Consider the following 13061-nt stretch of genomic DNA (forward strand, 5'->3'; position numbering starts at 1 on the left):
GAAAATGAGTTATTATTATTCATAAAGAGTAGATGACTACTTGTTTAAAGGCACATCAGGAAATGGTCATTGGGCCCTGGTCAATGGTCAGAGAAGGTCACCAGTGTTTTAACACAGACACATTTTCACACTCTCACCATCTTAATGTTGGTGCCATTTTGAGTCCTGGTGGTTTCACATTAAGCCTATTTGTCCAGTGCGTAGACCCTCTTTTATTTCCCACAAGGAGGGCATAAATGGTGCTAACAGGAGTTGCAGAGAGTGCAGTTTGGCCCCCACTCCTTGCTTGGGCACTCACATCTTGTCATCTAGGATTCCTGAGATCCATTTTTAGTTCAAGACTCTTATGAAGCTCTATTTCTCAGCCTTTAAAACTCCATGGTCTTCCCTGATGAACACAAGCCATCTCACAATTTCTTGTAACTTTATTTAAAATTTCAAAACAAATGGAACCAATAGTATGCCTAGAGCCAAATTAAAGTCATTTTAGTATTGAGGATGCTGTTTTTAACCACACCTACACCATTCTGGATTTGATAGCTCATGGGGGGTGAAGATGATGAAGAGAATGAAAGATTCCCTCCATTAAGAGATTCCCCCTTGGCTTCACCTGGCAGAATTAGCAGTTCCACGGGAAAGACCAGACTATGGCCTAGGACCTCTTCATGAAGCACAGCTGGGGCTTGCTCCTCAGGGAAGGGGTTGGGCTAGTGGGGTAAGCTCAGGATTTGCCCCTTCTCTCACTGACGAGGTGTCTTTGCTTTTGTTTTCTGTTCTTTCCGTCTTCCCCTTCAGAGCATCGTGTGCACCGGGCGGCGTCAGTGGCACCCAGACCCCCTCCTGATCCACTGCATCCAGTCGTGTGAGGTAAGCCACCTCCCCTCCCCCAGACGCAGACCAGAGCTCTCTGTTCTGCTCACCTTATGGAGACTTGCGTCCTTCTGCTTCAGTATCTGCCCTTTCCCAGATCCTATGTCCTTCGTGTAATCTCTTCAATTTAGCTCCACAATCCCCAAATTACAGATACTAGGATTTCTGATGTTGCCTTTTTTTTTTTAATTTTAACAAAATCTCCAGGGTTCCATTTTAAATGACTTAATAAAAGTTAAAAGCAAGTCAGAATTATTTATGGTTTGGGGATTCTCTAACCGGGCCTCACTGGAGTTTAGTTAGATCAGAGTTTTGCAGATCAGTGGCCCACAGACAGGGGTTTGGCCAGCTCAGTGTCTAAAAACAATTTTGTTTTGGTTGCTAATGCTTGAAAATTGGGATTTTCACGTAAAATTCATATGTGTGTATGTAACTTTACACACACACACACACACACACACACACACACACACACACACACACACACACACACACACACACACACCCCCCCCCAAGTAAAAATAAATATAAAACTCTTTGTGCAAAAAAAAACAAGAATATCTGACAACCGTGGGCACAATTAGCTGCTCACCTACTGGGCTTCTCTCATTGACATCAACTGCCTGGGTCATGCAGGCATCTCTGTTTCCTACCTCTGAGGAGGTCCTGTAGTCCACTGTTGATTAACCCAAACTAGACCTTTACTGCCTCAAGGAATCCTGTTTACTTCTCACACAAGGCATTCCCCTAGCAGTGGGGGACTCAGGGGGATGTGAATTCCTTCACTAGATTAAGAGGAGTTTTTGCAAGAAAGAGTCAAGAATGAGGCAGAGCCTTGCTGAGGGAGATTGACCCAGGAATCCTGACATGGGAGATATTACACACACACACACACACACACACACACACCATTTAAGCCCTCTCACCCTGGGAATAGCCAGTAGCAGATACAAATACTGTAGTCTCAGGCTAGAGTTAGGCTTTGTCATCAAAGTCTTTCACTGGAAGTAATTAAGCCACTTAGCAGCAATGCTCAATAATTCTGGCTGTGCCTAGTGCGCTAGAGAGAGCTGTTTAACTTGCCCTTGACTTCCAGCACCCTCCCCCCACATACACACCCAACCCACATGCCTGTTAGTCCCTGGATTCTCCTGTATCCCTGTTTCTTGTCTCTAATTCTGGGAAACTGGGATCTACATGAGGCCAAAGAGGGGAAAATTGTGGGGTTTCAGACAAAGGGAAAACTGGGTGGGGAAATGATACCAATAAAATAGCATCCTGAGAGTGCATCAGGAAAAATGCTAGCATGGAGTGTGCTTTGTTATGGTGTGGGCCAACAAAACAGCTCATCTTCTGCCATCATTAGAAAAACAGATGGCAGTGGGGTGGGGAGGGGAGTGAGTGACTCATCCACTGGGCAGGGGGTAGCAAGGGGGACGAGGAGGCCAGGGAAGGAAGGAGATAAACAGACAGAGGATTCGAGAACTTTGGCGAGATCAAAGGGATCCTGAGAATTCCCTTCTGTGGCTTCCAGGCATGATCGCAAGAGGGAGGGTGGATGGCAGGGCTTGGAGCTGGCTTCGGTGTTTCCCAGGAGGTTACAACACAGAGCTTTCCCCATTTGTCCTCCCTCTGTGCTACACCCCAGCACGTGCTCTGGATCCCTTATCCAGAGCTTCCCAGGCTTCTTTCAGCCCCTTTGTTGGCGTGACAAGGAACAAACCTTCATTCCCTCTTATGACCCCTCTGCCCAGCTGCTATCACACACAGCTGAGGCTTGACTGCCACACACCTGTTGGTACCCACACTCCAGGGCTTCTCAAAGCATGGCCCCTGGACCAGAACAAGTGGCATCACCTGGGAACCTGTTAAAAATGCACATTCTCAGGCCCCATCCCAGACTTACTGAATCAGAGACTCTGGGGGTGGGGATCAGCCATCTGTGTTTTAACAAGGGCTCCAGGAGATTCTGAAGACGGCTTAAGTTTGCAAACCACCGTTCTGGTCACTATGGGAGCAGACAAGAAGGTTCCTAGACTATGCATCTCTAATTTGAAGCTTCTTTGTCTAGGAATCATTTTAGCCTACATTATTCATTCACATTCTGATTATTCTACAGTATTTCCCGAGACTCTCTGGGTAGGACAAGATCTGACAGGACATGATTTTGCTTCCTGTTTCCCAGCAAAGGCTAGGAAGAGAAAAAAAAACCTTAGAGGGGTGGACGGGAGGAACAAAGAAGAAGAATCAATACCCGTAGAAAGGGAAAAGGAATTGTGCAGAGTGGGGCGCATGGGGAGAAGTAGAAACAATTCTGAAGGAATAAGTAGTAAGAAATGCAGAGAGGGAGGGCGAGGATGGAAAAGAAAGGACAAGAGCGGCTGAAACTGGCCTGTTCTAGGGGCAACTTGGCAGACACTTAGTTCTTTACTGGAAAAAAGTCAGCTAAATATATTAGGGAGAACCAAAGAGTGTCAGAGACAGACGGAGAGAAAACAGACCTGGATGCAAGATGAACCGAAGAGGGTTAGGTGGGTGAGAGCAAGTTTTAAAACGTGTGGCACAGAAATCTGATACTTTGTACCCCCGTGTCTAAAAAGGGTTTTCTTTTTTGGCTTTCCAATAGCGAATTGAATTCTAAGATGTCCCCTTAAGACATTCAACCTCATAAGAGTGAAGTACATCATTCTTTATTGGTCTCAGTACGCCGAGGCATTGAACCAATCCCCTCACTGTCCCACTTCACGCCTGTGTTGTGTCACTTCTGCACCTCTGTTTGTGTCCTATCCCCTTGGCCACAGAGTTTTAGCCTTCAATTCTCCACTAGCTATGCCTCTCACTTTTCTTTAAGAGGCAGCACTGAAGGTTCCCTCTGAAACATCTTATGTAAATAATGCCATCTTCTCGTGGTCACTTACGCTCCCATTTTCTCAGGAGCACGCATGTACCACGTATCTGGAGTCCAAACCTGTTCATGCCTTAAATTCTATATTTCTAGTTGATTCTTGTGTTTCACCTTCTCGACCCAGACACTCCTTGTATTTTCTGTTTCTTTTGTAATTTGCAAACAGGCAGGGAGTGGTAATTTGGTTGGTGGAGAAGTTCTGAAGTTAAACAAATACAGGTTCAAATCCTGGGTCAGCTGAGTGGTGTAAGCCTTTGTGTCTTAATCTGTATTGGGAAGTGGGGGCAACACAGCCATTTTAATGAGTTGTGATGAGGGATTAATGTGATAATGGACATAAATGTTTAAGCATCATGCCATTCCGGGTCCATAGTAGATGCTTATAGGGTAGTTATGCACTATTAACCACTCTATGAATGCTTACTGAATGAGTGCAGCAGAAGGCAGGGCAGAGCTGCTGGGTGGCCTCAACGTGGTTAGATGCAAACTCTGAAGATGGGAAAAGGGAAAGAACAAAGGAAGAAAGGGGAACAGACCATTCCCTGGAGACCCTCTGAGCTCCACAATTTGCAAATCACTTGGAGACAGCTGCTGAATCTAATCGGTCATGAGGAGCTCTACTCATTCCTCCTGTTGCCCTCACTGGGGCCTCAACAGCTCTCACCTGGGCTATTGCATTAGTTTCCTAATTGTTAACCTTATCCCAGACCTGTGCCCATTAAAATTATAGACAAGCACACAAATAGTCAATGATAACTGTGTAGAAAACAAAGACTTATTCTGCCAATGCTTGGCCAATTGAGTGCACTCTTTTCCCAGTATGGGGGGGGGCGGGTAGCAGGGAGGGTTGTCCTCATTTTGTGGGGTGATAATTGAAGTGAGCGTTCACTCCGTCAATGAACACATTATACCATCAGATCATATGTGTTATCTTCTTTTTCCTTCCTTCTTCCCTCCCTCCTCCCTCCCTCCTCCCTCCCTCCTCCCTCCCTCCCTCCCTCCCTCCCTCCCTCCCTTCCTTCCTTCCTTCCTTCCTTCCTTCCTTCCTTCCTTCCTTCCAAAAAGTCATATTTATTAATTCTAACAAAGTCTACAGTTCTAGGTTCCATTAAACTAAGAACATCTTGTTCTCTAGGGAATGCAGCTGGAAATAAAGACCACACTTCCAGCCTCCTTTTGCATAGAAATGACTAATTTCCTTCCTGTAGGATGATTAAAATTGAGTGCCCATCAACCTACATTTTGGTTCTGCTTTTTCTGTGAGCACGTATTTCTTACAAGTTTGTTGTGCTTGTCAGCAGCCCCCCATTTTGGATTACAGTTTCTGATAATTCTCTCTTTAACATTTTGAAGGTTCTTGTAGAGTTGTGCTTTTTCAAAAAAAAAAAAAAAAACGTGGGGGCAGCTGTGGAGGAGGACGGAGGTGGAATGATGTCAGAAGAATTAGGTTCAAATTCTGAGTCTACCCTTTTAGCTATATGTTGTATCTGTCTGGCTTTCTCTCAAAACTCCTGTGAGAGTCAAGTGAAATAACTGATGTTAAGGTGCTATGTAAATTGCCAAATAATATAACATATTCGTAGTGGTATTGCCTAAGGAACGATATACATCACTATGTAAGGATGGGCTCTTATTGAAACAATATGTACATATTAAGAATCAAGAAAGAGTCCACTCACACCCAATTTATATCTTTATGAGTATTATATACTGCAGGTGGCCATGGTTAATTGATGTTATTGAGGCTTCCAATAAAATTTAGAAAACTTTTAAAGATTTTTTTGGGTATTTCAAGTAAGTCTCTCTGAACATGCTACTATTTCTCCTATAAATTCTTATACATACCCTTGTAAATGCCTATCTTCTCACTTATCACATTATTTCAAGATTATATGACAGGTCTGTCCTTCCTACAGTCTGTGAGCTTCTGAGTTGTAGGATGTGTTTTATTCCTTTGAAAAACACAGACCTAATTCTTCAATGATACCTGCTTCTACCCCTCTAAAGGCAGGGAGAGAGAGTTGAAGGTAGACCTTTGACTTTGAAAGTCTCGAATTGAGAACGATTATATTGGATTTCTGAGGAGCAGCACAGTGGAAGGAAAGGTAGGGAAGGAGTAGAAGGTGAAGGAGAGAATTACAACCCTGCCATGCATAGAATCAGAAAGCTTTGCAACAGGGGCAACCCAGAGGAGCCAGAGGAAGGCTGTCAGGGGTCCTGAGGCAGGCTTGAACCTCAGTTCCATCCCTTAGTACATGTTTCCTTGGGCAAGTCTGTTAACATCTCTGAATTTAAGCTCCTCAGCTTTAAAATCAGGTGGATACAATTTATCCTTTAAACTTGTTCGTCAGATACCTGATTCAGAAAACTGTGGAGATGCACCCAGGGGTGTGTCGTTTGGGAGCCTTTGAAGAGGTCATACCTCGGGAGAATGTGAGTCATGCTGATTTTTCAGGAATAACTGGAAATATCCCTTGTTTCTGGGGATTTTTGCCTTCTGCATAGATTTTGATCTTTCTGTTAAGATTTGTGGCTTTACTGGTTAGCTTTGATTTCTTACTCACTGGATGGGTTGCATTTTGGAAATCTGTTGGCACCGTCCTTCCTTGGCTTCAGTCCAAGGTCAGTTCTGCTTTTGGTTTTTCTTCCATCCTCCTGGTTCTAGCTGGCAAGAGAGAACTCAGACTAAGAAAGGGTGGATATGAGAGTCAGAACATGATAAAGGACGAGCAAGCGCCTATTGTATGAATGTTCAGTAAACATTAATTGAATCTCATTTATCAGTCATACTGAGTGACTTCTGTTACTCACCGAAAAATTAATGCTTCTTCCCACTATCTATTATTCTAAGACAGTGGCAGGAAATACATATGCAGGTGCATATACATTAAGAGAGTGAGAGGCCAAGCTGATCTGGAAGAAGATTAGGTAAAGAATTGCTTAGTAAGACTCTTTGGAGTCCCTGTCCAATCATTTTGATGTTCTCAAAGGAATAAGGAGCTTACAGAAGACTGAAAGTAAAGCTATGTAGCATGTACCATTTTAAAAGAAAAGGGGGTTGAACAATAAAGCCTGTGGGCCTGCAAGCTTGGTTTTTCTACTAGGAAGACTTCTGGGACAAACTTCTCTAAGTCCTGTATTTATAAGGGATATACTCTCCTTTTCAGTGTGATGTTTTGTGACAGAATGATTGGTCAAAGAGATAAAGGAGAAATCACTTTTTAAATTTAGCAGGTGTGTCATTCTAGTCCAAACGATATACCCCTAATTTAAGAAGACACCTAAGGAGTTGACCACATGTTGGATCACTACTGTAGATTGTGCTGAACTGGGATGGTCCATCCAGTGGAAAACTCAAGACTTATTCTGGCCACACCCTGTCTTTACTCATTTCACATGGGCAGTGGACTCTGCTGATAGTTTTTTCTTTTTGTTTTTGTTTTTAAAGTGTGCTTAAGAATTACTTGGAGTGCTTATTTTTTGAATGTAGATTCTTAGGTTCTGCCCCTCCCTCCCAATTTTTACATATCAAGTCTTGTGTGGAGTCCAAGAATTTGTTTTTTTCAGAAATACCCCAGGTCCTTCTAATGTAGGTGGTCCTCAACTGCACTTTGAGAGGCACTGGGCAGGAATGAATTAATACACTCAAAGATAATTGTATGCAATAGCATCCACATCACATCTTGGAGAAAAAGGTTCCATCTACCAATAGTTAACCATTTATCTAGTGGGTTCTTTTTCTTTTAAATTAATTTTCATTGGAGTATGGTTGCTCTACAATGTTCTGTTAGCCTCCACTGCACAGCAAAATGTGTCAACCATACACATACAGATATCCCCTCCCTTTTGGACTTCCCTCCCATTTATGTCACCACAGTGTACTAGGTTAGTTCCCTGTGCTATACAGCATGTTCCCATCAGTTATACATAGCGTCAATAATATATATGTGTCAGTCCCAGTCTCCCAATTCCTCCCACCCCACCCCTTTCCCCCTTGGTGTCCATACATTTGTTCTCTACGTCACTGTCTCTATTTCTGCTTTGCAGCTAAGATCATCTATACCATTTTTCTAGATTCCACATATATACGTTATTATACGATATTTCATTCCTTTTAATGGCTGAGTAATATTCCATTATATATATATATATATATATATATATATATATATATATACACCACGTCTTCTTTATCCATTCCTCTGTCGATGGACATGTAGGTTGTTTCCATGTCCTGGCTATTGTAAATAGTGTTGCTATGAACATTGGGGTGCATGTGGTTTTTTTGAATTATAGTTTTCTCTGGGTATATGCCCAGTAGTGGGATTGCTGGGTCATATGGTAGTTCTATTTTTAGTTTTTTAAGGAACCTCCATACTGTTCTCCATAGTGGCTGTATCAATTTACATTCCCACCAGCAGTGCAAGAGTGTTCCCTTTTCTCCACACCCTCTCCAGCATTTATTGTTTGTAGATTTTGTGATGATGGCCATTCTGACTGGTGTGAGGTGATACCTCATTGTAGTTTTGATTTGCATTTCTCTAATAATTAGTGATGTTGAGAATCTTTTCATGTGTTTCTTGGCCATCTGTATGTCTTCTTTGGAGAAATGTCTATTTAGGTCTTCCAATAGTTCTTGAATAAATGAAGAAATCACCTGAAATAGAATAACATTAGAAAGATCAAGGATAGAGGTAAAAATATGTGGCAGACAGTGGTAAAACTGAAATTCTTATAAGCCAGAAAAGACTTAATTGTTTTAAAATTACAGTTAAATTTTTTAAATGATGGTTCATTGTGGGTAAACAGTAGCCTGACTATGTTCTTAAAATGACAAGCTACCTGCCAATAAGTGTAAGTGAGACCAACCGAAAACCCGAGTATTTCATTGCCTATCATTATTCTCACCATTGATCTGATCCTGTGTTCTCTCTGGGTCCAACTTCTATAGCCATTAGAAAACACAGAACGTGTTGCAGGTCACAAAAATAATATCAAAAGCTTGATAATAATACCTTTGGTGAAAAATAAAAAGAATTGGGATCTTTAAGCCTAAAAGAGAAGGATAAAGATTAATGTAGTAAGTATTTTCATGTAGTAAACATTTTATATAGAGAAGAGTTAACAGTCAGCATCCCCCAATAACAACAGGACAGAAAATAATGGGCTTAAAAAGCTGAATGAACTATTTAAAGTAAATCTGTGTGAGAATATCCTGGAACTGTTAAACTTTATAGAAGTTTATAAAGGGAACTGTTTCAAGGCATATTAGCCTTTGGAGCATTTTAAAGGGATGTGTATTGTCTTCTCTCTGATATGGTTAAATATTTTCTGATGTCTCAGACACAGACGATGGTTCGGTATTCTCACTCCTTGTAAATCTATCACTCCATGGATTTAAATGTAAATATATTTGTGTTTTCTGAAGGCAACCAGTAGGGATATTTTTAAGTGTCGTGACTATAACGAGTACTACCTTGATAGGAATTTGTACAGGAGGGAACTGGGAGCGGAAAGACAGGGGTGAGGAGGCGTTGGGGACAAGTTTAGCTTTAGTGAAGTGGCTGCGTTTACTTAAATGTAGGTGGGCAGTTGTATTATTTTTACACATTTAGTAGCTGATACCAACAATGCTTCCATCACTAATTCATTCCATCTGCTCCATCATTCCTTAGATTCTTTCTTCTGTGTTGTCTTGGACCTCTCTCTGCCTCCCTTTTATTATTTGTATTCCAGATGGTAGCCCTGTTAGCTGTGTCTGGGACATGTGCTTCTCGATCACTCATGGGCACTGCCTGGGTTTACTGCTGTACCTCTAGGATGTGAGGGCCGATACATAATTCATGAGGTGGGAATGATGGCATGAAAATCGAGGTTTTATTGCACCTTTTCTTCTTTCCAAGACTCTGAGCCCAGAAGGAGTAGAGAGGAGCTAGAATCAGACTAAAATGCCCCATTTTAGGAGACGCGCTTTATACTTGGGTGCAGAATGCCTGCATGCAGATCTGAATGTGATGATCAGAGATGGGGGTGGGAGAGGGTCACAGGTTAGCCTGCACGTGATAAATACCCGAGAAATAAGTGATTTTTATGGGCCTCCGCATGATGTGTGGCCCTTTTGGAGGAAGGCTTTTATTTCTGTTAGGGTTTTGTCCCCTTGATTTTTAGCACAAGATGTCATATATAAATGTATATAATTTCACTCAGCCTCACCGTGAAACCTGTTCAGCCATTCTTTTCTCAAACTTTTATCCTTTTTGTTTGTAAGGTTTATCTCTATTACTGTGCTTTAGTAATGCCTTTTTCATCACTAGATAGTCACAGATTTCTTTTAATAAATGCCCCAAACTTGGTCTTTGAAGTGTGACCAGATTGAATTTCTACTGATCTTTTCAAAAAAACCTCTCACCTGAGTCTGTCTTTATAAATTCCTTATTAAAAAGAGAAAAATGAATCTTTTTTTATGATACCTGTATTTAGAAAACCAAATGTTCCAACCCAACTTTATCACTTTGGGCACTGAGATGGCGAAGTTGTTTAACTTCTCTTATTTCCTTTTCATTTACATTTTGTCATTTAAATGATAGCCAACAATTAAACCTCTCTTTGCCACACTTTAGCTGTTTACAAATCAGACATTATAATCATTCTTTCCCATGCTTCTCAGAGGACAGATCATATGGACTTACTTTTGACATTCTTGCCAAGTTCTTTAGTATCTGTGGGTGAAAAGAAGTTAATTAGGGTGGAAATAATAATGGCTTGGCAGCTAGTAATGAGAACAGCTACTCCACTTCTGGTAGGGATAGTGTGGGTCCTCACAAATCTAAATCTAAGTATGTGTTAGACGTGCTAAAATCCAGAGAAAAAAAAGAAAATTGACTTACGTTGGAACTGTCTTCCAGGCTCACTGGCTGCCGAGTTCCAATCCCCCCGAGATTTGTTTGTGAATTTCACCGCCAGTTTTGTGCAGTCTCTGCACTGGCCTGGAAATCTGGGTATGTCTTTAGGCTTGTCCAGAATCCCGTTCGGTTCAGGGCTCTACTTTAGATCCTCCAGTTGGAATCTCTGAAAATCGGACTCCAAATGTTAATTAGGACTAGTTTTTTCATACTGAAAGCTGAAACCACTGTGTTTTTTTCCCCTGCTTTTTTAAAAAGTAAAACATTAAAAGCACAACCATGTAAATTGTAAAACCTCCTCTAGATTAACAACATTCATGAGAATTTATGCTTAAGACTCCCTGGGAACCACACTGTGACATCCCCGTGGGCTTTCTACCAGGCTGCATTTTGCTGCTTTTGTCTTCTCCGGCCTCCTGGGTGGGCCACTCTCTCACTCTGTTAATTCTCTTTATGACATGGGTTTTTCCCTTTTTCTCCTCCAACCACACCCTTTTTCTGATTTACTCTGTGCTTTTCCTTATTGTTCTGTTCTTTTGATTCTTCATTTCTAGCCCAACTTTGCAGACAATTGAAATATTACTCACCTGTAAAAATAGCATTATGGAAATGCTACCTTCTGTTCTTCAACTTGGCTTCCTAATGATTATGCTGAGATTATAAGAATTAGAAGTAAACAAATATAATCAGATTATATCTGTAAGTAACTCTACCCCTTTCCTCTTCTCCTAAGGCCCTTCTCCACTAAGATTTCTAACTGTGCTCCTAAAATACGTTTTAAATACGGTCTAAGTGTGACTCAAATATGTTCACTGAGACCGTTCTTAAAGTCCATAAAGCATTGACTAGCTTACCATTTTACCCTCATGGTCATTTGCATATGCCTTTATTAAATCGTCATATTGACAGGCCCTTTCAGAAAGTTCATATAATTTGAGTCATTTCTAATTTATCCTACTAAAATAGATATTCCTTTAAGTGAAATTATTTTATTAAATACTTGTTGATTGTGACTGAGGGATAGCAAAGTACTCTACTAAGTCTCTTACACTTACTTTTTAAAAGTATATGAAGTATATATGTATGCCTATATACATATGTGCGTATGTGGGTGTGTATGTTCTGACTAACCCTATAATGAAATGGTGACAAAAAAAGGGTGACTGTCCCAAACTGATTGCAGTTATTTGCAGATTGCCGCAAATAGCAGGCACAGCAGAAAGGATGCACATTTCAACCCCTGACTAATGGGTTTCACTCTCAGGTCTGCCCTCATTAGCCATATTTTCATGTAATATTTTTTAAAGTTAACTTTAATTCTATAAAAGTACTACTGTACATGTACCTAGTTTAAAAAGCCAGTTAGCACCTCTGGGTTTACTTGGAGGACGGGCAGTGCCTGCCACTCTCTGGCTAACCTCAGCCGCCCTTGGCAGACACAACTCTGTCATCTTTTCTGCTTCTCCTCGTCACTCCTTTTATTTCATCTGGAAATTGCATCTATAAATATATAACTACATATATCTATACACCTATCATCTGTTTAATAATGCTTCCACTGCCAACCTTGATTTTTTTTTTCATTTATGGAATTATTTACTGACTTCCTAATATAGAAGGGGGGGGTTGAGCTCTCTGACGCAATCGCGCTCTCTCTCTCTCTCTCTCTCTCTCTCTCTCTCTCTCTCTCTCTCTCTGTCTCCCTCTCTCTGTCTCCCTCTCTCTCACACATGCGCACACACCGCCCCCACAAGACACACCTGTATAGCTGCCTGCAGGGGTCCCTGACACTCCTAATTCTTGAGTTTTTTCCGGTATTCTGTGCATTTCAGGCACTTAGGTATCTGTTTTCTCAGATCTGCTCTGTCAGCTACTATTCATCCATACATTTCCCACTTTCTTAAACATTGTTGAATTCTCCATTTGCTGTTGTTGTCTCTCCTGTTCTCTTTTCTCTTGTGATTTCATACCTTGTTTATCTTTTTATTCCCGTTTCAGTGGGGCTGAGGGAGCACATATAAAAACAAATTCAATTCACGTGTCTTACCAGTGCTAAGCCTGGGATGTAGGACATGTGCAGTGGTCATTATACTGTTACTACTCACCACTCCCTTCAACAGAATTTATGCCTATATGGAAGAAAACAGACGCACCTGACAGAGACGATGTTCCTTATTTTGGTATTTTTTTCCCTCTACTGTCTCTTCTAACTTCTTATTTTGACCTAGAGTCAAGCAGAAACCTCTTTAAGGTGCTTAACTCGTGAAAGTGCAGGTTTTAGATAAGGATGCACTTATTCACAGAATATACATTTATTGTCCATGTATAGTCTCTGACTCTAGGGATATGAAGGGAAAGAAAACAAAGCTCCTGTCTCCTGGGAA

General features: G+C 41.3%; 1 protein-coding gene across 1 annotated transcript in view; it reads left to right on the forward strand.

The window, feature by feature from the left end:
* The window catches only part of PAPPA2 (pappalysin 2), a 280753-nt gene that overhangs the window by 239521 nt on the left and 28171 nt on the right, over nucleotides 1–13061 (forward strand). The window contains exon 20 of the mRNA XM_060009722.1: nucleotides 796–867. Within this exon, the coding sequence (XP_059865705.1) occupies nucleotides 796–867 (72 nt within the window). The remainder of the gene's footprint in view (nucleotides 1–795; nucleotides 868–13061) is intronic.

Source organism: Delphinus delphis, chromosome 1, assembly GCF_949987515.2.
Source record: "Delphinus delphis chromosome 1, mDelDel1.2, whole genome shotgun sequence".
Classification (NCBI taxonomy): Eukaryota; Metazoa; Chordata; class Mammalia; order Artiodactyla; family Delphinidae; genus Delphinus; species Delphinus delphis.